This window comes from Anolis carolinensis, chromosome 3 (genome assembly GCF_035594765.1).
Source record: "Anolis carolinensis isolate JA03-04 chromosome 3, rAnoCar3.1.pri, whole genome shotgun sequence".
NCBI lineage: Eukaryota > Metazoa > Chordata > Lepidosauria > Squamata > Dactyloidae > Anolis > Anolis carolinensis.
This window is the reverse complement of record NC_085843.1, coordinates 110,483,207-110,510,140: the sequence shown is the minus strand read 5'-3', so window position 1 is coordinate 110,510,140 and position 26,934 is coordinate 110,483,207. Positions and strand designations below refer to the sequence as shown.

Sequence of the window (26,934 nt, the reverse complement as noted above, 5' to 3'; positions counted from 1 at the left end):
AAATAAGGTTGAACATTGCAAAAGCCATCCACTGCATGACTATCAGCCCCCTCCCACTAGACTCAAATCAAGGAAAAGCTTCATGAGAACTACTACTCCTCTTAGTGTTCCTCCAGCAACAGCAAGAATGTCCCTCTGGGCAGCTAAACCAGGCAATTCCAACTGGATGGCCCCCCATGAGGGTCTTCCTCCAGGAGCAAACCAAGAATGGGCAACTTGCAAGTCCCTAAATAGACTCAGAAGCGGAGTGGGCAGATCTAAAGACAACTTGGCAAGATGGCACTACTTGGAGGAATCCTCCACCTTGTGTGACTGTGGAGCAGAACAAACAACTCCGCATATGTATGCTTGCCCACAACGTCCTGCCTCATGTATCAAGGAGGAGTTTAAAGCTACGGACAATGCGGTCACTGTTGCCCACTTTTGGTCTAAAACTATTTAGCTGCTTGTGATTATTTCATCACTTTTAAACTTATTTATTATGCAATGCTTTTGACACAAAATAAATAAAGCACCCAGATCAGTCATTCAGAAAACAGTCCATTTGGGTGACCAGTCAATTCTTAGGACCAATGCTGAATTAAGATTCCAGTTCTTCCCGTCTACCATTGAATAATATTGGAAATCAACAACTGACTGCAACATTTTATGATGGTCAGAAACAAGACAATTTTTCAGTTGACCTTTCCCCTTATAAGAGTATGATATACTACTATATACCAACTACAAATAAACATATACAGAAATGTTTTATTCTCTGTTTTTAAATTTTTGTTTTTTTAAAAGGAGAATAGAAAATAATTTTGCTTTTGTGGAACCAGGGGGAGTTTGCAAGGATAGCTTCCCCTTCATACATGTGGCTATAATTGAGAAATTTCAATAATAATAGAATGGTGGATACAATATTTTTGTGAAAGGGCGCTCCTCAAATGAAACTGTTTTTGCCCACAGCTGCGACTCATATGCCCCTTCAAATCTAGTTGGATTGCAATTGCCATCATTCCTCACCATTTGGTATACTAAGGTGGCTGATGTGAATTGCAGTTTAACAGTATCTGAAGGGCCTCATGATTCACATCCCTGCTTTATTTCATAGAATAGTTTCCAGGAAAAAATATACGCAAAAATTCTGAATAATGGCTTTGAGTATTACAAAATGGGAAACACTATTTTAAGGAAGTTTGTTTTGTATTTTTTTCTATTCAGAACTCAAGCAAAGTGTGCAAAATTAATGAAAGTTTCCAGATCTTTGCTTTAATTGTATTCAATTATATTTATTCATTTTCCCACTCCATCCTACTATAAGTATCTTAGATTTTCTTCACTCTCTCCCTTTTGCCCTTCCCCTTCCCAATAATCACACCTAGTCTCATGCAACATTTCAGTAACTTCTTTACATTAATTTCTATTGATTTTTTTAAATTCTGTAGTTAAAACCATACTGCTAAAGTGCTTTAGCAATATTGCACTAGTTTAGCTTCTGGATCAATATTTTTAGTGCTACTATTTCTCTTTCCCTCACTTGACCTCTTTTGAAACTGTGTCCTGGAAAATACTAGTTTCATTTACTTGCAGCCATCTGTACTGACTCTAAGACAGTAAACAAATAGGAAAGTAAATGGTCCATTTCATTTTGGAATATACTGTGTTAAAATAAATCCAACTAAGGAGTAGGAAAAAACTTTATACCTGGACTTAAATGAAATTGTATCAAGGCAAGCTAAACATCATCTGGATTTTGGAAATAAAATCCACCCAGACAGAAACAAATCCTGGCATTTCCTGAAACTTTTGCTGCATTTGGAGGAACCAAGTTGGTACCAATTTTCCAGAAAGTGCAAAAAAACACAGGGCTGGCTGAAGCATATAGTGGTAGAGGCAAAAGGATATGAAGTCCAGACAAACATGTAATGCACTGCCTCCCATGTCATTTATTCTAGTAAAACAGTTCTAATACTGTTAGTTAGTGAAGAGTATTGGACAACTGGGTCACTGAAGTAATGCATTCCTTCAACATTTAACATTACAGTATTATTGGGATAAAAAGACATGATATGATTCACAATCAATGAAAGACATAGCTTCTTGTCAGAAAGCTGTGCCCCTTGTCTCCCTTGTCTTTCTCTCCATTCTGGTGTTTTTCTTTCTATGAAGAACTTTGACAGAAATGTATCAGTTCTTGGCAACCTATTGTATCTTGATGTTCTTCTGAACCCAAATTGCTGACAAACCTCCAAGTTGTTTTGCATCTGAACTGCCTCAGAGGAGCCCTGATCATTTGAGAATCTCATGAATTTGTCTGAATCACTGTATTTCAGTTCTAGAGTGAAGAGTCATCAAAATCCAAATTGCACTTCTGGTATGCTTTACTGTGTGCAACCCAGCCGAAACTTATCAGTTTTTATGTCAGAAGTTGCCATTAGTATACAGTTAACTATTCCCACACATTCCTTTTCCATGGGAATGGCATTTGTGTAAGACTGTATATACTGGGGCATCAGAAAGCAGATTAGACAGCTGCATTCTACCAGCTCAGAGTATTTGTCCGTTTTGATCAGAGATGGACAATTGTGTGGACTGTGAGTGGGGGAATTTTCTCTTTCCTCCTCTCCCCAGTGTGCAAGCAGAAGTGATGTGGCATCAATTCTGGTTGCCAATTTCAGCTGATATCCATTTTTACAATCCAGGAGGGAATTATTTTGGGTCAATTGGAGATTTTGAAAATCATCTTAAAATCAGGATCTTTGGGAAGGCTTTGCAGAACTTAAAAGTGAAAATCAAAACTGAATATATATCTTTTTTGTGCTTTTTAGGTTGGTTTAATGATGGTAGCTACCATCATATCAATGCCAGAATCTAGCTTAGAGTCCATCTGCATGGTAGATTCCACTCCATGGCATCCGCAAGACACACAGGGTCCATTAGCCCTAATGTGTTTTTAAAAGTCATGGGGTGTCCATGAAGCTTTGGAACTCACCCACACAGTTGGGCTACCTCTTATTCAGAAGCAGTTGTGCCTGTTCACATGGCTACTCTGCTTTCTCTGTGCTCAAGCAGCCCAGGGAAAGAGGATGGCACTTACCTTACACCTGTCATTCTGTACTTAGTGGTGACCATCAGACAAAAAAACTGGCAGTGGTTGTCACTCATCCCATGTAGCCATAGTGGTAAAGCAATTGGAGAAGAGAGAAGGAAAGAAGGGAGTGATTCTCTTCCCCTCCCCCCTTTCCCTCTCTCATGGCACTTTGTCCTTCTAGCTAGCATCAATGACTATTGCCACTTTCAAGCCTGGTGGTCACCCTTAAGCCAAGGGAAAAGTAAGGGTATTGGTCCTGTGAAGACTAACTAGATTTGGCACTAGTGGACTGTGGGGATGCCCACCCAGTGGCCAGGATGGTAAAGTGCTGCTCAATACAGACACCAAAAGCATTGATCCACTGTACCAACTCTGGATCAGCATTGTGGCACATCTAGATGCCCCCCAAGAATCAGCTACCTCTGCATTTGAAGGAAAAAGACTTCTTTTGTTGTATGTTCTAGTCCCCAGATATCTTTATGGATATAAATTATTTATGAACTGAGAAGAAAAACACTAGCTATCTTTCTGTAGTGCAGTTACAGATTTATAACCTAGAGTTACAAGTCCATAATTACTTTGCATTGAGGAAGACTACGTCATCAAGATCATAGGATGATACGGCACTACTGTCTCAATTGTAAATACGCCCCTCTCTTTTAAGGGGCAGCAGCTGAATCAAGCAATAGTGAGTATAGAATATTGGCACCTGCATTTCATCTGGCTTTTCATCCACCAAGATATTGTGCAGGAAAAAATATTTTATTTACAAATTAATCTGTTAGAGCAATATAGCTAGGGGACGGAAAGTGGATGTTTGTATCCCACTTTCAACAAGCTAGTAAACCAAGAAAGCTTATTTAAAACAGATATACAGTAGATGTTTAAAATAAAACTCATAACAGTTCAAATATTAAACATTTAAATATAGGTAAAGTGCTAGAATTAAAAGCAATTTTAAAATGTATCTGTTAAGAAACAAAAAATGAGAACTATACAGCACACTCATAAAAGGCTGTTCCTCGAAACATACAATTTCCCATGAACAGACAACCCAAAGCCTAACTAACATTGAGAGTCCCTACTTCACCAACAAATGTTTCCTAGGTAGGATGGAAAATATGCAGTATGCATGCTAGAACTAGAAACTCAATGTGGTAAGCGGCTGTCAAATGTGACAGGCCCCTGATGGGTTGCTGCCATGAGGAATCATGCTTCACCAACCTTCATGTGGGGTAATTAGCTCTGATGATCTGATCAAATGGCTGGAAAACATGGCAGAAGAAGAAAAAAAGGAAGGATTTTATCCCATTAACATTTTGACTGGCTACCAATCTAGGAAACAGCTTTAGACTATGGTGAAATAGTTGAGATTCCTATCATTTGCCAGCAAGATATCAAAAATGATTGCTTGAATAAACATATAAAATCCACAGGCAGGGGATATACCCAGCAAGCTCTCAGTTGTTGGCAAGAACTCATCAACTCAGCCTTTGATTAGAACTGAGGCAGAAATAGTGCTGAGATTTTTTCTGCTCTACATGGTTTACATGATATGCCTGCACAACACTTTTACATTTTGCGTAATGCATATAATAATTACCCAACCTCTTGTGGAGGCTGTTTTGACTTCTTTACACCAGAGATCTACAGATTTCAAATAATTGTTTCTACAGTAGATCTACAGATTTCAGATCATTGTTTCTGAACTTTATGGTATTGAAGTATGGATATAACCAAAGTAATTGTGGCAAAAAAAACAGGTTTTGACAAGAATGTTGTTCTTTTTAAATCAAGCCTGTGAATAATAAACTTGTGTGAAGAACATAGAAAACTACATGTCACCAGTTCAGAATTGTATTTTTTTATATGATCATTAGGTGTGGAGATAAAATAAGTAGTTGATATGCCAAAGTTTTCACCAATGCCACAGCAAGATGCTGTCACGTTCTTAGAAGGTTTTTATACTTATTTTAGTTTTAACTTTTGTGACTTAAGTATATAAATGTTTAATACTGTTTTAGTTATCACATTCAATACTGTTTTTTTAACTCTGCTTTTGACAATGTTTCCTAATATCTAAATGCATGTCATGTTCCTATTTTGTCATTTGTTCTTTTTTTGGTGCTGGTTATTGACCGTAAAATAAAATGTGTGTGTGTGTGTGTGTGTGTGGGAAACATACAACTTTGCTGTAAGTTCAGAGTCTAAGTGTATGCAGATGGGGAATAAGATTTATGAGGATTGCACTTGGGCTCTTCTCCTCCTGCCTCCCAATGTACTGTAATTTGAAAAGCTCTTAATGAAGGGTCTTGTTCAAGATGGGCTAATAGGTTAGATTTATAACACACTTTGATTTTGCCCATTCTGATCATTTCTGATCTAAAAAGCAAAATGAAATGAAATTTTCATATCAACTTATTTCAGATTTTTAAAATATGAATATGGGAGAAGGTGAAACTGAGAGACCTGTTCATCCATGCAGAGGGTTTTGAGGGCTTCGAAGTCTGGTTTTGTATTGAACCCTGTCATTTAAAGTGGTATCACAATGCTGTAATTATATTGTGTGAAAAAGTCTTTAGTGTGCAATGAACCAGCACTCCCAACTGATGGATGGAGGGGCAACAGGTGATTTCCATGTCTGTATAGTGATGAAGCCACTTTGGTGTATAGTCTGAACTTTAATTGGGCTAGCTATCTAAATTATTGAACCTAGATGATAATTGTAGCTTCTTAAATTATTTGTGTTAAAAACCTGGAGTAGATTCAGCATCCTGATGGTTCCACACTCCTGTCTCTTAAGACTGCAGGACTGAGGCTTCTTTGCCATTGACATCTAATCTGTATCTGTTAGGAGGTCATTCCTATCAGTGTCTATTACCTGGGCTCCTTTCTCATGATCAATAGTTCAGGCAGTCAGAGTTAACATTAATAGTTTATTTAAGCATGCTTATATATTGGAAGTCAATGTTTTTGACATGGGAGAATGAACAGACACTCAGTGATCTCTTAGGTTATTTTATTGATCTCAACAAATATATATGTGCTCATGGACAAATGCTACTCCCGCTTGGGAAGAATATAGATATTTTGTTGCCTGGACATACAATTTCCTTTATCTTTATCATGTCTTTATCATATAAGGCATAACACATCTTGCATCATATACTCTAACTCTGGTAAAGAATTGCCATTTTAGTAAATTGCCATATTATGTATAGTCATACATTACATATACAAGTATCACAATACAGAAACACATCTCATTCTAAAATTTTGCCTTACTCCATCCACCCTTCCTCCCCTCCCCTAGTCACAGATATTTACAGACTACTTCCCTCTCAGTCACTTACTGATAAATTATTGTCTACTCTATTGTCTATTTTTCTTAGTAATGTTCTATTATATTACCTAATAAATGGTTTCCATTTGACCTCAAACAAATTCTCTTTTATTTCCCCTGTCTCTAATTTTACTTTTATGTTCATTTTCCAGATAAATCTATGGCTCGTATTCTGGGTTTTTTTTTTCCAATTCTGTGTCGATTATTTTTTCCATACTTCAACTATTTCCATCCTTGCATCACATACCAGAAATGCTACAAATAAAAAATACAATGCTATTTCATAATCTATATGAACTCATATTTCTAAGGGATGCCCATTTTATCCACTTTGTCTCTTAGCAAGGATCTCTATACATTAATTCACAGAGATTAGACATCTATATAGTTATCATCCAGAACATAGCCTGTTAGCTATTTAGACAGGAGGTTCTTCTACTCTTTATCTTGCCAGCATTGTAATCATATTTACCTTGGTGCAGATGGTTAGTAGCCAGCTGCAATAAATCACTACTGACTGAGAGGTCATGAGATCAAAGCCCGGGATGGATTGAACTCCTGACCATTTAATAGCGTAGCTCGCTGTTGACCTAAGCAGCTTGAAAGACAGTTGGATCTGTTGAGTAGAAAATTTAGGTACTGCTTTATGTGGGGAGGCTAATTTAACTAATTTATGACCCCATAAAAAACTTCCAGCAGCATGCAGAAAGGAATGAGGAACTATTCCATCAAAGGACTCAGTGTCACAAGTGGATGATGAAGTGGCAGCTCCCCCTGTGGCCAGAATCGAGCATACCCTCATGAAACCTGGAAGCTGGAAAATGTTAAATTGCCTCTGTGTCTGTCTATATGTTGTATGTCTAATGGCATAGATTGTTTACCATGTATATGTGCATTGTGATACGCCCTGAGTCCTCTTTGTGGTGAGAAGGGCAGACTATAAATACTGTAAATAAATAAATAAATAAATTTATAATGCCAACTACACCATCAGCAGCATAAAAGTTGTCGGAGGCAGCTAGTTAATTGGAGGCTGTTTAACAAATGTTCATATCAACAGGTGATTTTTATACTATTTTAACCCCCTCTCTTTCCAATCTGAATCAGATCCCCATTAAAGTATGAATAGCCTTCCCTTCCAATGGGAAATGAGATTTACATGAGGTCACTTAAGGGACCAATCATCGCAGTGTTTCACTATCCTCTGTTTCTGGCTGCTTGTCATCAGGCATCAGCCTGTTTTCAGATTAACACTCAATTAACAGTATTGTATCTATGTGGTATACCTTTTCAGTTTTGTGTATATATAATCTAGTCACTGCCTATTACTTTTTTCTTACATACTTTCTTCCTTATCTTTTTTTTTCAAGTTATGTGGCTTTGTGCCCACAAGTTGTTGGTGTATATTTCTTACATAAAAGATATGACATTTTATTTTATACAGACACACTTATTTCTTTAATATTCCAGCATCAGGTCTTACATTTTTCAAATTAGAGGTTCTATAACACCCTTTTGAGATGTAAGCCACCAGCTGTTAATTTGCATTTGAACTTGCCACTGGGAAGTTCCTTTCACTTTAATCTTTCTCCAGTTTACCAGCAGCAGATATGTGATAGGGCACATGTGAAGATGCTGATTTATAAACTGGGAATGCCATCTGATTCCTACTGAGATTTAAACTCAGCAATGTCCACAGGTGATTATCTTGAATGGTATGAATCAGACTCCAACTATGACCAGGCTAATGAAAGAAGCAACATTATATTGGAGTTGAAATCAATTTGAGTTAATTTTAATTCTAAAATCAATCACTTTATGGGGCGGTGTGTATATGACCAGCTTTCTCTCTTGATGCAACTTTTAACACTGTCTATCTGATAATAAATTTGTTTTGGCCTTCTCATCTTTATATAAATGTTTCTCATTCATCTGAAAGAAATCTATTATAACCGTGACTCTGTAACAATGACTGGCTACAAATGAATACCACATTTCTAAGGCATTGTAAATACTTTTTAGCGATCACAGATATGTATATCTTTAGAGTTACAGAACGCCTTCAGAAATTAATAATAAAGTGCATGTTCATAAGAATATTACCATGCATCATTATATCTGGAATAAGATAATGGATGATGACTACAGTAATAGTACTTGCTTACATACCAAAGAGGTGCAGTATAGGCTGAGCAATTGCAGTAAGTTCATGAGGTCTGGTAAGCTGCCAAAAATGCAAAGAGGGGGAGTAGTTGTGAAAGAGGTAGCAATCTATTTCTAATTTTGAAAAACAGGTACACATTGAGCATCTGTTATTTAGAATTCCAAAATATTTCCAAATCCAAAATTGTCCACTTAGATGGCTAAGACACCTTTGCTTTTGATGGCTCAGTGTACCCAAAATTGTTTTATTAACAAAAATATTTAGAATATTATGCACAGAATTTGAATCTATTGTTCAGTTAGAACAGTGGGAGAGATTATGGTCAATGTGAATATTTATAAAATAATGTATAACTGGTATTCAACACCAGAAACATTTGCTGAGAGGCATAAAGCAATCTCAAACTTCTGTTAGAAAAACGAATAAGAGGTGGGGCCTGTTTTTTCATATATGGTGGACTTGTGGAGTGGACTAAATGTGGTCAATTACACAGTATATTTCTTTTCAAAAATGAAAGTTAATTTTTAAATGGAACTATATTTTCATATTTTTAATTTTCAAATGAAATAGCTAGAAGACAAAATGAAAAAAAAACTTGGAAAATTAATATAGTGTTGACTACGGCAGCAAGATTGATACTTGCACAGAAGTGGAAATGTACAACTATGCTAATGCCCAAAAATGGCTTTTGAAACTTGTGAACTTGGTTGAAATGGACAAGCTAATAACTTAGATTAGAAAAAAAGCATTGATAATATTTTTCAAAGAACTGGGAAGCATTGGGGGGTTTTTTGTGAAAAGAAAAGAGGCATGAGAATTAACTCATGAACTCTGGTTTTGACTATTGTTAGATTAGTTGAATAATTTCAGTAGTAGAAGTTCATTAACTGATTTTTTTTTGTTGTATATAATCATCATCAGGCTTGCTGAAAGTTAGCAGCTCTTAAAGTACAGAAAATCACCACCAGTTATTAATGCAGACAGGACCAAGTTTGTCTCCTTATCTCTGTCAGTGATTAATGGAATAATTCTGAAATGCAAAATAGCTAGAGTCTTTCATGCTACTTGGAAATGTTTTGTTCCAGAATTTCAACCAGAAGGATAGACACTCTGCATCAATCTGGTTCTGTGGCTCAGCTTAATTAATGTGAATTGTTGATTTGATCTGTTAATGTTACAGATCATCTAAAATGGTTCTTCTGAGAGAGAGAGAGATGGGTGAGCTGCACATGCTAGCATGTACAGTGAAACCAGTTTAAACTCCCTCCATTAAATTTATTGGCTCCCTTCTTAAGTCTTCAGGACTGAGTTACAAATTAAATTGTACCTATTGCCTACTCAGTCCAAATTGGCAACCTAATATGCTTGCGTCAGAACACAATATGGATGTAATCATGTTGCAATCCTTTTTTGTACTGCTTCATCAATTGCATATGTATGTATCAGTCAAGAAGGAATGGGGGTCAAAAGCCAAAAGTGATTGTAAATCATATATATGCACAGGTCTTTTATGGGCAAGAAAATCCTTACACATGGGTTCTACCCAAATCAATTAGACTAGCTGAAAATGGTATACCTGACAATTATATATATTATTATATTATATATATTTATATATTTATATATATAAAACTCAAGATATGATTGGTCCTTTTACAGCTAGCATATGACATTTTATAGTCAGTAATTCTGAAGAGCTATTAAATTTTATTGTACCATGTTATATTAAAACTGTGAATAAAAGTGTAAAACCTTCACATTACCAAGAGTTTATAAAGTATTTAATATAGACTTTTAATTTACAGATGGCTATCCTCAAGAAGAAATGATTTACCGATGGAGAAAAAACTCAGTAGAAGCAGCAGACCAGAAATCTTGGAGACTGTATCAGTTTGACTTCATGGGTCTCAGAAATACCTCTGATATTGTCCAAACATCAGCAGGTAGGTATGCTATAAAAAGGAATATTCCATTCTGGAAATTTCAGATTTTAGTGCCACCATTTCTACAGTAAGAAAACGCAGATCAAAAGTATCACCACATTCAAAAGCATGGGGTTTCACTGCATATATAAGTTTGAACTCCTGCTTAGGCATGGAAACCCACAGGGTGATCTTTGGGCAAATTGTATTTTCTTCAACTAAGAGGAAGGCAATGTCAAACCTCAGAATAAATCTTGCCAAGAAAAGCTTATGTTAAGTCAATCTGAAGGCATATAACAAGAAAGAAATGTATTATCCACACAGGTGATGGGAGGAAGATATCAAGTTTTGGCATCCTTCTCCTCTGACACTCAACAGATTATTTTTTTTTCATGTCAGGAGTGACTTGAGAAACTGCAAGTCGTTTCTGGTGTGAGAGAATTGGCCGTCTGTGAGGAAATTGCCCAGGGGACGCCCTAATGTTTTGATGTTTTTACCATCCTTGTGGGAGGCTTTTCTCATGTCCCCACATGGAGCTGGGGCTGATAGAGGGAGCTCATCCACGCTCTCCCCAGGTTGGATTCGAACCTGGCAGCTTTCAGGTCAGCAACCCAAACTTCAAGTCACAAGGCTAAAGACCCACTACGTCACCGGGGGCTCCTAACTCAACAGATGATGGATAGGCAACATAACTTTCATGTAATATACAAATCAATTTCATCAATGTAAGATTAATACAAAGGGATGGACTTGTAGACAAATGGTATGACCTTCATATGCAAAAGTGATGGTGCCTATGTTGGCTTTGACAATCTAGAAAAGATTGTCAAAGTAAGTAAGACACAGTCTTGAAAGAGAGGAGAGAAAACACCTTAGAGAAAAATTTCCTGATAAGATACATCACTACAAGCTGTGGTGACAATTCTTGGATTACCACTTTTCGTCTTCTCTTAAGATAACATTTTTAAATTACATATTTGAAATACAAACCCCAGAATCTTTCAGTCAGCATAGCTAATGGCCATGCTACTATTGTTTTCTGTTCTGAGAAACAGTTAATAACCCTGAAAATTCAGTGGAATTGATATTTTTAGAGACCTTTAATACACAGGTGCTATAGATAACAACCTCCTTTGTGTCCTATATGTCAGATTCCAAAGGTGTCTGGCTGCCTGCTGTTGGAACTGATTCCTGGACTAGATGAATGTTAGTCTTATCTAAGAAAATTCTAATGCTCCACTGTTGTCACTGTGAGAAAAAGGACCATCTGTTAAACTGAATGAAAGTTAGGAATCTCATACACAATCTGTTGCTATGCTTAAATATATTTTGGTGGAGGTCATTGAGTACATTATTTCTGAAAATATTTTGAATATATTAATACTTCAAAAATTATTCATTAATCATTTGATAGCAATACGTTGCAAGATGTGACACTTACTGATATCACCAGAGGTTTGAGCACCAAAAACCAATCCTAACTCAGTTGTTGGGATAGAGGAAGTTCTTCTCCAATGCTTAACTCCAGTATGACATGTATGATCCCTACAGAGGTACTCGCATAACCCTGGCAGTTGTGACTCATGGAATCATAGAATCATAGAATAGTAGAGTTGGAAGAGACCTCATGGGCCATCCAGTCCAACCCCCTGCCAAGAAGCAGGAAATCGCATCCAACGCACCCCGGACAGATGGCCATCCAGCCTCTGCTTATATATTCTCGCTATCAGGGGTATCACCATACCGGGGGGGGGGGGTGGAAATAAAGGCTTTGCCTCCCTTTTAAGAATTCTACCTCCCTCTCCTCAGGCTCTACACTGCCATATAAAATCCAGATTATATGCCTTGAACTGGATTATATAGCAGTGTAGATCCTGCCTCAAGGAAATGGTTAAAAGTCTTTGGCCCCATTTATACTGCTATATAAAATACAAATTATCTGCTTAGAACTGTCTTGAGCCCTTCTACACAATCCTAAAACTTGGGCTAAAAAACTGATTAGCCTGAGGCGTCCAGATGACATTTTAGGCTAAACTTGTTTATCCAAGTATAGTGGATTTACTCAGTTTAATCCAGGTTAAAAAAAACAAATACCTAGATGATTAAAGGTTGGGAACCACTATCCTAGACATTTTAAGTGGAGCATCAGGTTAAATGCATAGAGACAGAGGACCTCATCAGAAAGGCCAGGCAAAGCTTCCCACTTTACCTGGCATCACAGCAAAAAGAGCTGCAGCTCCCTCTCAGCTACACGTTCCCCAGACATGGGAAGCATTGCCATTCTGCAGAGGACCCATGCTTGCTCCATTGGAGCCAGCACACCACTGGCAGGCTGTCATGTTTTGGAGGAAGCTTCAAATGACACTTCCATCACGATTGGGGGCGAAGCCTCCACCAGAAGTCACACAACATTGTGTGATGTCCAGCGTGGAACTCTGTCCCCCAAGACAGGGTGAAAGCATCCTAGGATGCTAAATTTACCCTATCTGATGAGGCCCTGTGACAGTTATTGCCACTATAAAGCTGCCATCTTCCTATCTTGCATATGATAGCTTTGCATTTTTGGCAAGACAAAAATAAATTCCTGGTGCACCAATCTGGGTAAACTACAGCCTTTGAAAGGTTTTCTTCTGAAGCAGTACATGGGTGCCAGTTTTGCACAGGTTTAACACTGATAAAAATGACAAAGTTTAGATTTTATGCTAAAAAGTTGTGCTTTCTATTTCATATTTTTACTTATTTTCCATTTCCCTTTTCTTATTCTATATTCACTAATATAGACATAGATATTAATTTGCAGCTGCCTTTTCTTTTTTTGCTTTTCAGTGTTGATACTGTTTTTTATTGATGAAAGACATCAAATCATCTCTATGATTTATTATGCTGTCAGTTTTCCATTAAATAATACTAAGCATCAAAATTATCAGCTCCCAAGTATATGAATAAAGCTACTAAAATAAGGCACTTTCCTGACTACTCAGTCTTTTCTCTTTTATTGCAGTTTAACAGGCCTTTTCTATAATGTTTCAAAGGCTTAGAAAGCCTTACAGTTAATGAATGCTTTTTTCCACTGCCCTTATCAGCAAACTCTAATTTAAACTTAATGGAATTCACTTCATTTCTATAGAAAACTGTTGTCCCACCCGATAATAAATACACAAGTCTGTCTGAATATCCTTGGATCATTGGCCAGCACAAAGCTCCAAGTAAATGTATGGGGAAGCTCGATTCTCACTAAAAGGTACAGCAAGTATCTGGATTGAAAGAAAAACACCCCATCCCAAGTAAGGTTTTCTGAAAAAGTAAAAAAAAAAAAAAAGAATTCTGGAGTTATAGTACAGAAAATAGTCTTGACCAGACAAAGTTGCTGTGTTTCTGCCCATTAGCATTCTCTCTTTGTTCCTGACTTGACCAGTGCAACATATATTCTTTTATTGATCGCAGGAATTGCTTCCTTGTAAGTAGGAACTGTGGGAGAAATAAGAATGGGATTCATTGCATAGCACTGCAACTACAACATTTATTGGTATGTAAATACCCAACAGGATTCCAGTCATTCTCTTTTCTTAATGGAGTTCCTCAACCCCCTATTTTGCTTCTACAATAGCTCTTAAAATTTGTGGGACCATTGTAAGTTGACAGCTGACTTGAAGGCACATATACACAAAATCCTATTTTCAGCATAATAGCAAGAAGTACACATAGAACCTCTTCACATTGGGCAAAAATGCACAGCTTTGACAGGGCCTGCCATGTGCCATCAAATGACACATGGCAGGCCTGCCCACTTTCCGTCCAAATTGGAGGCAAACTGCTGAAAGGCATTTCACCCTCCACTACATGGAGGAAAGCATTGTGTGGGTAGCTCCAACTGAGCTACCCATACTTTTGGCCCCAAAAGCCCGTTTGATGGCCGAAAGGGTGCAACCCTTTTTTTGCTATGTGATGGGGAGGGGAAGAGTGCCAACACACCCTTTCCCACTCTCCATGTGTGATGAGGGGAAAAGAAAGGATGCACAGGGCACCACGAGTCAGCCCACACACCTTCCCTATTGCCGGCAAAAGCCAGTGAGACATAACAGCCCAGCTGGACTGTGTGACAAGGTCCCTAGTTTTCAAAGTGATGTTGCAAAATCTATATATATATATATATATATATATATATATATATATATAAAAGCTTCTGGACTTTTTACCTAAAAGTAGACAATGAAACTACACAACCCAGAACCACAGAACTTGGCAACAAAACCCACCATCCTTGCCGCTAGGTTCTGACAACAAAACCAAACATCAAGGACAAAACCATGGCTCAAAAAACCCAAAAAACAAGAAAAGCCCATCTGCGCAGGCGTGAAACAGGATGCAGCGCGTGAGCCACACACTCCCCCACCCCCTCCAATATGCTCCTGCATTCACTGGCCTGTTTCCGCACCACCACCATCTTTGCCACCATCCTCCATCCACATCGCCCGAGGACACAGAGAGGACAGTGAAAGCGGTTTACTCTCTCGGAGACCAAGGTGGTCTAGCAAACTGTAGGCCTCACGGCCCTGTGTGGAAGGGGGGAGAGCGAAGGCTCCGAGGCCATGAGTAGGCCTCGACTAGGCCTCCAAACAATTCTGGCTCCGAGGATGCAACAAGGCCTCGACTAGGCCTCCAAACAATTCTGCCTCAGTGCCACCTCCAAACAATTCTGAGGCGATGAGGGGAAATTTGAAGGTCTCTTTGAGGATGAGAAAATAATAGGGGTGTCCTTGAACAGAGTGGAATTGGGGGGCAATGGACAGGTAAGGGAAAATGGGGGGACTTTGGGGTGAGGAGATAATAATAATAATAATAATAATAATAATAATAATAATAATAATAATAACAACAGGAAAAACTCAGCCGCTATCAGGACCTCAAGATTGAACTTCAAAGACTCTGGCAGAAACCAGTGCAGGTGGTCCCAGTGGTGATGGGCACACTGGGTGCCGTGCCAAAAGATCTCAGCCGGCATTTGGAAACAATAGACATTGACAAAATTACGATCTGCCAACTGCAAAAGGCCACCTTACTAGGATCTGCACGCATCATCCGAAAATACATCACACAGTCCTAGACACTTGGGAAGTGTTCGACTTGTGATTTTGTGAAACGAAATCCAGCATATCTATCTTGTTTGCTGTGTCATACAACGTCGTTGTGTCAATAATAATAATAATAAGGGGCCAATGCAGAGGGGAATGGGGGATCTTTGGGGTGAACAGAAAATAATAAGAATTAAAATAATACTAATAATAATATGGAGCCAATAGAGAGGGGAATGGGGGGGGTCCTTGGGGGGATCAGAAAATAATAATAATAATAATAATCATCATCATCATCATCATCATCATCGGAGGGTCCTCACAACAAAGGGTAATGGGGGTGCTCTCAAACCAAGGAAATAATATATTGGGGGGAAGGAATGCCTAAACTCCCTTCAACAGTTCAATAAAATGCCCATTAAACTGGATTATATGGCAGTCTGGACTCAGATAACCCAACTCAAAGCAAATAGTGTGATTTACCTACCTCGATATTCTAGGGTCCCGTCCACACAACTGAATGCCATCGCCCATTTCCTGCTTTGAACTGGGTTCACTCTGAACAACACTCTAACAACAGGGGAATTCCAGACATGAAAAAATCAGGGCCACCTAACACCTTCCCAACCAAACATTCCCCCAGGGAGAAGCACACAGGGTTTGAAGCTGAAAACCCATTGCATCCAGAACATTCTGCAAAACTGTGGCCTTCAGACTTGCCTCCAACAGACAGAACAACTAACAGCCAGAAATATTATATATTCACATACTTTAGAAACTAACATATACTAACTACTGCCAATTCTTCACTACTTTATTTCCAACACCACCACAATTTGCCACAGCATCGCATGGCTGGGCACAGCTAATAGTTTTATAACAGGGCAGTAAGATTGTCAACAGTTTTATTTAAAATATTCATGCAGAACACTAGGCAGAAATCATACCATGTCAACACTTGTTTTGAGTATTTGTGACCCTTTGTTTTCATTAAGAAATTAGATTTTCCCTATCTGCACCAATTCTATCGTCATTGTGATCATCATAATCATTTATTTACATAGGTTCACCAATGGACATTGACTCCACATCAAGTGTTAGATGCCAGTCAAGGTGGGTCACAGTCCTGACCTGTCCCAGCCAATAAGGAGGGCTAGCAAAAATCACTGTAGCTGAGGCAATGAGAAGATCATATTGACCATGCCCCATGGGCAGCGGGGAGATTATGATTTTTCCAGGAGCAGTAATTCATGGCTTGTTCCACTGGCACCACAATCCTAATGCCTAGCCCTCAAAACCAGCCCTGAAACCACAGATCCCACTTGCTGACTTCCCATATCTACATTGTTCTGTTATGCCACAGACTGTCCTTCTTGGAGATCTTTTAATGATATAGGTATGAACCAGCATGGGCTTTATTCAATCTCTCCTATGTTTTCAATAGTTCAGTTCCCTTTCTTATGACACCCCACCATGGAACTCTTTTCATAACAGCAGCTTTTCATTGGATCAATATATTATTAACTGAGATTTTATTCTTTCAGCAAAAATTATATATCTGTTTGTGTGTGTACAGACACAAATGCATATGAATGTCTGAGTTTTGCCCTATTTTATTTCATTTTACACTTGTTACTGAACTCTAGTTGTCATTTTAATGCAATTTCTTCAATTTGGAGATCTCTTTTTTAACATTAAAATATGTCACAAGTGCAGATATTATTTTAAATCTATCTGTATGTTCTTAGTTCAGACCTCTTTTTTCCTCCACCCAATGATTGTGGGTGTGAGTCTACATGAACTAGAAATTATCAGGTGAATAACCCCAGGAATTAAAAAAAATTATCACATAATCAAAATCTTCACCACTTGGTACATTAAAAACTTTACATGAAGCTAAGCACCATCTAAAAGTTATAAATGATACTAAAATAGCCTAGATAAATCAAAATGTAATGGAAGTTCCTGGTACTTTAATAAGAAGTGATGAATTCTTCAGTAGATCAAGTGGGCTCTTCTTCTTCTTCTTCTTCTTCTTCTGTATTGGGACACATTGTACTGGAAGAACAAACACTGATCTGTAACTCAGTGATTTATGGTGCAATTGTTCACATCAATAATACATCTTTGTGGTTAAAGACATTTCCTTGCTAAGATGCAATTAACATATTATTAAATCCTGGTAATTATGTGGTTCAGCAATCAGTAACAAATGAAACCAGGATAAATGGGAGTTGCAATATTTTATGAGCAAATGTAAATGTCTAAATGTGAAAATATATTTATGACTTAGAGAAAGGTTCAGATATTAATTTCAAATCCACATGTTGTAGACAAGGATGCCAGAGGAAAAAGGGCTAGAAACTAGAGTTAGTGGTATTGTTCTCCTTGTCATAGGTCACAAGTGATTATGTCACAGAACTATCTGTATTGGCTTTCTCAAGACTGGTGTTTGACTAAAATAATAATGATAACAACAACAACAACAACAACAACAACAACAACAACAACTTTATTCTTATAATCTGCCTCCATCTCCCCAAAGAGACTCGGGATGGCTAATATAGGGAACAAGCCCAGAAAGCAAAGAATACAAAATACAATAATTAAAACGCAGACAGAACAATATAGTTAAAACCATTAAACCAGAGAAATAAACATCTTAAAATACATCTAAAGTAGACATCACATCACTAAGCTTTTATGCCACCTAAAGCAAGAGAAAGAGAGGCCATTTCTACCCACCATGTTTGCTACTGACTGTGTTACGGCAAGAGGTTAGGCTTGAGGTAAAGAGGCAAAGAGAGTTCCTGAGGTCTGCAAAAGTGAAAATTTTGGACCCTGCTGGTTGTCCAGGAAACAGGGTATCGAACAATAGAATTGCTTGGGTTTATATATCCTTTATAATCATATGCATGCACAGAGCCGGCCCTAGGTATTTTTCAAGTGTAGGCGAACAGAATTTTGGCACCCCCCCAAACCAATCACTGAAAAATAAAAGCGTTGGATAAGCGAAAATGTTGGATAATAAGGAAGTATAAAGGAAAAGCCTATAAAACATCAAATTACATTATGATTTTAAAAATTAAGCACCAAAACATCATGTTTTACAACAAATCAATAGAAAAAGCAGTTCAATACATGGTAATGTTATGTAGGAATTACTATATTTGCAAATTTAGCACTAAACATTGAACAGGGATATAGGGCAGTGTGGACTTAGATAACCCAGATAGCCCTCAGTATTAAAAAAAAACCTCTAAAATCAGGACAATAAATAAAGAACAATACTCTGAAAACAGAAGAAATCCAGACAGTAAACAATCAGGGACAGCTAACTCCTCCCAAAAGTTAGGTATGTGGGGTTTGTATATCTGTAGAAGGTCCTCCCAGGCAAGAAGAAGCCAGGCCTTGAAGCCACAGGGCCATTAAATGCTAATCAAGGTGATTAATTACAACATTCACACCTGCTTCAAAGAAAAGTTTTTTCTCCCACCCTGGACCTTCTACAGATATACAAACCCCACATACCTAACTTCCAAGTTCCTACAGACCTCACAATCTCTGAAGGCCCCAAAGGTGGGCTTGCGTGGTGCAAAGGTGGGTCTGCGCTGGCCGGAAGGCCCAGCGCGGCCGCTGGAAGGCCCGAAAGAGAAGGAGGTGGAGAGTGGTGCCCTCCTCCCAGGACGATGGTGCCCCCGGGACGATGGTGCCACAGGCAAATGCCTATTTCGCCTTATGGTTGGACCGCCTCTGTGCATGCATCATATAGGCATCATTCAAACATCACAATTTGCATTACAAATTCTCCTTTTACATTGTTTCTAATAGCATATTTTTTAACTTCAATACTTTTGACTTTCCACTAGTGCCCTGTCTTAAAGAATTTCCATTAGTATCCCCTCTTCTCCTGGTACGGAGGCTATAGGTGTTGACAATTGCCAGATGCCTCCACAGATCTTTTCTGCACTTTAATATGTGCTATAGGAGAGAATGTATTTTCAAGAGTTACATTCATCCATGCTCCTGTGCTTTTTTATATATTTCTAATTTCTAATGTGATTACATTCAATATAGGTTTTCTAATATAAGTATTATGTTTTCCCAGTATATGTGTTGTCGAAGGCTTTCATGGCTGGAATCACAGTGTTGTTGTGTGTTTTCCAGGCTGTGTGGCCATGTTCCAAAAGTATTCTCTCCAGACGTTTCACCCACATCTATGGCAGGCATCCTCAGAGGTTGTGAAGTATATGGGAAAAAAATAAGAAAGGAAGGTTTATATATCTGTGGAAGGTCCAGGGTGGGAGGAGAACTCTTGTTAGTTGGAGGCCAGTGTGAATGTTGTAATGAATCACCTAAATTAGCATTGAATAGCTTCATCTCCTGACTTCTTCCTGCCTGGGGGAATCCTTTGTTCAGAGTTGTTAGCTGCCCCTGATTGATTCATGTCTGGAATTCCTCTGTTTTTAGGGTGTTGTTCCTTATTTACTGTTCTGATTTTAGAGTTTTTTAATACTGGTAGTCAGATTTTGTTCATTTCCATGGTTTCATCCTTTCTATTGAAATTGTCCACATGCTTGTGGATTTCAATGGCTTCTCTGTGTAGTCTGACATGGTAGTTGTTAGAGTGGTCCAGCATTTCTGTGTTCCCAAACCAAGTTGGTTCATCAAGTGCTCTGCTATTGCTGACTTCTCTGGTTGTGTTAGTCTGCAGTGCCTTTCATGTTCCTTGATTCATGTTAGGGCACTGCGTTTGGTAGTGTAATGTTTTGTCTTTAAAGAACAGCCTTAAAACAATGTGATAAGTAAATGAAAACTGCTTTACTTCAGCAAAACATAAAGAACAGCACACTCAGTGGTATAATGTAAAAGAAAGCAAAGAAATCTTAGGGCAAACACAGTTCTTAAGTCTCTGATCAATTTCCAAATCAAGTAGCAGTCTCACTTCAGACAAAGAAACAGCAATAAATCCTTAGGAGCAGTTTCCCAGATGCAGGCACAAGAGAAGCAAAGGCTTGGGTTTAGAGTCAGTTTGTTACCAGCAAAAGCTGACTGCACCTGCTTCTGATTTATAGCCCCGAGTTCCCCCACAACTGCTAAGGTGGTTCCCAATTACTCAGCTGCATTTCTGGCAGCTATTCTAGCTGAACGAAGTCTCTGCTCTGTTTCCTTTCGCCTCTCCTGAACTGTGGGTACTTGCAAAATCTCTTCCTCAGATTCCAACTCCCCCTCTGATTCATGAACACTTTCCTGCTCCCCTTCCTCTTCTAAAGAAGATGAATCCCTAACAGATGGTCCCTATGTAGACTTGCCCACAGCTGCATGGTATACAGTAGACTCCTGCAGAGGTGAGAGGATCCCTCTTGTCCTTGGCTGAATGTAGCATTTGTTGGATTTTCTTAGTAGGTATGTAGATAGTTTGTAGGTTGTGTTTCTTCATCAGCTTGCCTATGCGGTCAGTGGTTCCCTTGATGTATGGTAAGAACACTTTTCCTCTGGGTGGATCTTTGTCTTTATTCTCATGGCTTGTTCTTGGCCTTACAACTCTTCTGATGTCTGTGGTGGAGTATCCATTGGCCTGTAGAGCCCAGTTTAGGTTGTTTAGTTCAAAGCCCTGATAGACCATGCACAAAGAATCTGTGAACCTCACCTCCTCCATGGTGAACTAAACCACCTAAACTGGGTTCTAGGTAATTTTGTTATGTTCCTAATCATAATGTCGTTTGGGGATAATTAAAAAATGGATGATTCCTGTCTTAGGGTAAAGGAATCACAGAACATGCTGGTGTACTAAAATCATAAAATAAACCTTTAAAAGAAAATGAAGAAAATAAATTCTTAGAATCCACAAGCTATACAAATCGACATAAGGTATTTATTCATATTCATGAATCACTTAATGTTTTCCATGCATACCAAATGGCTTATTCATTTCAGTTCTACAAAAGAATTTGTTTGTGAAACTACTAGAATTTATATATGTAATTTTGGGGTCATGTACAAATGTATTATATATCTTGTTAGCCTAGAGAATAAATAATTAAATGGCTTGGGTAAGACAAGCATAGAACTGACATTATTTATTTATTTATTTATTTCCAACATTTATATCCCGCCCTTCTCACCCGAAGGGACTCAGGGCGGCGTACAAAATTGGCAACAATTCGATGCCTATACATAATTAAAACAGCTATAAAAATTCAATAAAACAATTAAAACAATATAAAAAATATAAAAACATATGATTAAAATCCATTCCTCCAAAATCCTCGTGCTGTAGCCGTAAATCAGTCCGGGTCGTCATTATCGTTTAATCTTCAAAAGCCTGGGCATATAGCCATGTTTTCAGGGCTTTTCTAAAACTCAAAAGGGTTGGGGCTTGCCGTATTTCTCTGGGGAGGGTGTTCCACAGCCGGGGAGCCACCACCGAGAAGGCCCTGTCCCTCGTCCCCACCAGCCATGCCTGTGAGGCAGGCGGGACCGAGAGCAGGGCCTCTCCAGATGACCTTAGGGATCTTCCTGGCTCATAGGAGGAGATACGTTCGGACAAGTAGATTGGGCCAGAACCGTTTAGGGCTTTATAGGTCAAAACCAGCACTTTGAATTGGGCTCGGTAGCATATCGGCAGCCAGTGGAGCTGGCTAAGTAGGGAGGTGGTACGCTCCCTATAAGCCGCCCCAGTTATTGATCTGGCTGCCGCCCGTTGTACTAATTGGAGCTTCCGGGCCGTCTTCAAAGGCAACCCCACGTAGAGAGCATTGCAGTAGTCCAAACGGGATGTAACCAGAGCGTGGACCACCATGGCCAAGTCAGACCTCCCAAGGAACGGGCGCAGCTGGCGCACAAGTCTTAGTTGTGCAAAGGCTCCCCTGGCCACCGCCGAGACCTGGGGCTCCAGGCTCAGCGATGAGTCCAGGAGAACCCCCAGACTGCGAACCTGTGTCTTCAGGGGGAGTGCGACCCCGTCCAACACAGGCTGTAACCCTATTCCCTGTTCAGCCTTGCGACTGACCAGGAGGACCTCTGTCTTGTCTGGATTCAGTTTCAATTTGTTCGCCCTCATCCAGTCCGACACAGAGGCCAGACACCGGTTCAGGACCTGAACAGCCTCCTTAGAGACAGGTGGGAAGGAGTGACAGAGCTGGACATCATCTGCGTACAGATGACACCGAACCCCGAAACTCCTGATGATCTCTCCCAGCGGCTTCATGTATATGTTGAACAACATGGGGGACAGTACTGAACCCTGCGGGACCCCACAAGTCAATGGTTGTGGGGCCGAGCAGGTGTCCCCCAATGACACCATCTGGGAACGCCCCTCCAGGAAGGACCGGAGCCACTGCAAAACAGTACCTCCGAGACCCATCCCGGCAAGGCGCCCCAGAAGGATACCGTGATTGACGGTATCGAAGGCCGCTGAGAGGTCCAGCAGAACCAGCAGGGACACACTCCCCCTGTCCAGTTCCCGGCGTAGATCATCGACTAAGGCGACCAAGGCTGTCTCGGTACCATGCCCCGGCCTGAAACCAGACTGCGCCGGATCTAGAAAATCAGTGTCAACCAAGAATGCCTGGAGTTGTGCGGCTACCACACATTCCACGACCTTGCCCAAAAAGGGGAGATTGGAAATAGGCCGATAGCTATCCAATTGAGTGGGGTCCAGTGATGGCTTCTTCAACAGCGGTTTGATCACAGCCAATTTAAGGCTCGCTGGAAATATACCTTCCCGAAGGGAGGCATTCACCACCACCTTCACCCACTCGGCCAATCCCCCTCTGGCTTCTCTCACTAGCCAGGATGGGCAGGGGTCTAGGATGCATGTGGTAGCCCTCACCTCTCCAAGCACCTTGTCCACGTCCTCAGGCTGAACCAATTGAAACGAATCCATCAAAATAGGACAAGCAGGTGCTCTTGCTACATCCTCGGAGACTGCCGTTAATATGGTGTCAAAGCCAGAACGGATCAAAGCGACTTTGTCCGCAAAGAACCGAGCAAATGCTTCACAGCGGGCTGCCGAGTTGTCAGGGATCCCGTCTTGAGGGACGGGATATAACAAACCTCTGACAACTCGGGACAGCTCCGCCAGACGGTTCTTTGCAGACGCAATATTAGCTGCAAAGAAAATGTTCTTTGCAGCATCTATTGCCGCGGCATATGCCCTAAGATAGGAACACAGCCGTGTTCGGTTTGGCTCGCTCGGCTCCGAACGCCACACATCCTCTAGTCCCCTCTTCTTTCGCTTCATCGCTGCCAACTCCTCGGTGAACCAAGGAGATGGTTTAGCTCGGGTACTTGAGAGGGGACATTCCAGAGCGACCGTGTCTATTGCCCTAGCCGCCTCCTTGTTCCAGAGGGCGACCAGAGCATCGACAGGGTCACCAGCCGAGGTGGCGGGAAATTCCCCAAGAGCCGTCAGGAATCCATCCGGATCCATAAGCCTCCTGGGGCGGACCATTTTGGGTCCTCCACCCCTGCGGAGGTTGGGGGGCGCAGTGATTCTAAACCTGATCAGGTGATGGTCGGTCCATGGCAAAGGAGCGATGGTGAGCTCCTCCACACCGCCACCTTCCTCCCATCCCTGGCAGAAAACCAAGTCAAGTGTGTGCCCTGCTCTGTGGGTAGGGCCAGATACTAATTGGGACAGCCCCATGGTTGCCATGGCGGCCATGAAGTCCTGAGCCGCACCGGAGGGAGTGGCCTCGGCATGGACATTGAAGTCCCCCAGCACAATGAGCCGTTGGGACTCCAAAGCCAGGCCCGAGACCACCCCAGCTAGCTCAGGCAGGGAGACTGTAGTGCAGCGGGGTGGTCGGTACACTAACAGAATCCCTAAACTGTCCCGGCTCCCTACCCTCAGATGAGCACACTCAAACAAGGTAGACTGCGGGATGGGGCACCTGGTCAGGGGGATGGACTCCTTATAGACCACTGCAACCCCTCCTCCCCTCCCTCCAGATCTTGGTTGGTGCTGCACGGTATATCCTGGTGGACAAAGCTGGGTGAGGTTAACTCCCCCAGCCTCGTCCAACCAGGTCTCCGTTATGCACGCCAGGTCTGCCCGCTCATCCAGGATGAGGTCCTGGATGATTGCAGCTTTACCGTTGACAGACCTGGCGTTCAGCAGCACCACCTTCAGATCGGAGGGTCCGCCAACCTGGGCACCCAACTTTACTATGTCAGGAGGCCGTTTTAGATCTACAAGCACTCTATTTCTCACCCTAGGCCGAATTAAGTTATGCCTCCCTTTCCCATATCTCCCCCTCCCCTGGATAACTTCGATGGGGGCCCCCCAGCTGCTAAATGCACACCCTCTCCCTACATGGTCTACCATAGTTGTAGACTCACTTTCACACGTGAGGATCATATTACCGCTGCTTCCTACTCCTACCTCCTTTGAGGGTTATACTGATGTTCTGATTGGAAGCAGTAGTATACTCAGCATAGGAGTTAAGATGTTAATTTCTTTACCCCAACCCTATAAGAGTGCTCCAGTGCTTCAGTGTTGTTTATATTGTTATCTATGGATGGTAATTGCACTGGCCCAATGGCCTCTAACCACTGCCCTCCCTTCCCACCCTCCTATTTGTGTCCCTGACCCTTAATTAATACTCTAGCTACTAACACACCTTGATCACTACAGATGTTGACTGTGGTTGTAACGAACTCAGTGCCAAAGTGCTATAGTGCTTAATTCAAGTCCAAAGAAGGGTCCAGCAATAGGTATTTGATGTTATCATAATAAATATTGGTGTAATATAGGTGGTAAGCGGTTTAGTTCATAAAGTGCAGTGCAGCAGTTCAGTTCTACTGGAAAGTGCTTATTGGTGCCCCTTCTACACTTAAAAGTGCATTAATGACGACAACACTGTCCCCACAAAGTGTTTGACGAACATCTGGTTTTTAAAGTGCTCAGCAGGCAGCAGCTCAATAGGACAGAAGCTATACAAAGTTCTTTCCCCTGTAGCCAAAGGTTGGATGGTCCCTTAAGTAAGCTCCACTGCCCTCTTCCTCCAAGGTGTTTCTGGAGTTTGGCAAGTTCTTTCCCCTCCGCTCTTATCCACACACTCGCGTGGAGTGGGGGAGGGAGGCTGCAGAGCTGTAGCCAGAGGCTGGATGGTCCCTTAAGTAAGCTCCACTGCCCTCTTCCTCCAAGGTGTTTCTGGAGTTTGGCAAGTTCTTTCCCCTCCACTCTTATCCACACACTGGCGTGGAGTGGGGGAGGGAAGCTGCAGAGCTGTAGCCAAAGGCTGGATGGTCCCTTAAGTAAGCTCCACTGCCCTCTTCCTCCAAGGTGTTTCTGGAGTTTGGCAAGTTCTTTCCCCTCCGCTCTTATCCACACACTGGCGTGGAGTGGGGGAGGGAGGCTGCAGAGCTGTAGCCAAAGGCTGGATGGTCCCTTAAGTAAGCTCCACTGCCTTCTTCCTCCAAGGTGTTTCTGGAGTTTGGCAAGTTCTTTCCCCTCCGCTCTTATCCACACACTTTGTTTATTTGTGCTGTGTATGCCTTCAATCATAGTTTTAGTAAGTTTCCCAAGGAGTTTTCCATACAACCGTTTTCTATGTATTTGAAATATTGTTTTGTTAAAAAAAATCTTTTGTTAGAGTAGTTCAGGGAACATATTTCTGAACATTCAAAATGCTCTACTTTGTTTTGCTATTCTCAACAATACTTTCAGATTTGTATTTACTGCCATTTTAATAGAAGTGTGTGATAGGGTTGTACAACTTTGAAAAGCACATGAGATTGTAATGTAATTAGCACAAAGTACCAGGAGTCTTTTCTGGTTTTGCCTGCTATTCTTTACAAAACTTAATAGTAATTCCCATTTAATTCAATGAGACTTACTTCTGAATAGTGTGCATAGAAATACCTTGTACTTGCTTTCCATTAGTCACTCTAATGTGCCTTGGCTTTATAGATAATTTACATGCTAAAATAAAGCAATATTATATTTATAACATTCCCAAACACACTCACAAAAGTGCATACAGACAGAATGTATGTGATCCTTAAAATTAAACTCCTACTTGACTCTTGACTTCCAATGAAATCTGAACTACCATCTATTTGATGGGTATTAATTGTTGTATTCCCAGAGTTTTGCTGACATTTTTCAAAGCTCTGACAGCTTCTACTGGTCTTGATGTCAGATTAGAGGTTGCCTATCATATCAGTGATCTTAACAGGATTAACATTCTGGGAAGTATGGGGAGATTTTTAGTGCATGGTTTGAAAAGATATCCTCTACCATGTATCGCTAGTAGCTTAAAATTAACACATCCTGTCTATTTGATGACTCCAAAGGAGTGCTTATATACATTTTTACGTCCTAGGAATTGGATGTAAATTGAAGCTGT

The 26,934-nt window shown here is 40.5% G+C and overlaps 1 protein-coding gene across 4 annotated transcripts in view; it reads left to right on the top strand.

Annotated features, from left to right (window-relative positions):
- The window catches only part of gabrg3 (gamma-aminobutyric acid type A receptor subunit gamma3), a 506,296-nt gene that overhangs the window by 419,697 nt on the left and 59,665 nt on the right, over positions 1-26,934 (top strand). For all 4 annotated transcript variants that reach the window (XM_062975361.1, XM_062975360.1, XM_062975359.1 and 1 more), the window contains exon 6: positions 10,389-10,526. In XM_062975361.1, coding sequence (XP_062831431.1) covers positions 10,389-10,526 — 138 coding nt within the window. The remainder of the gene's footprint in view (positions 1-10,388; positions 10,527-26,934) is intronic.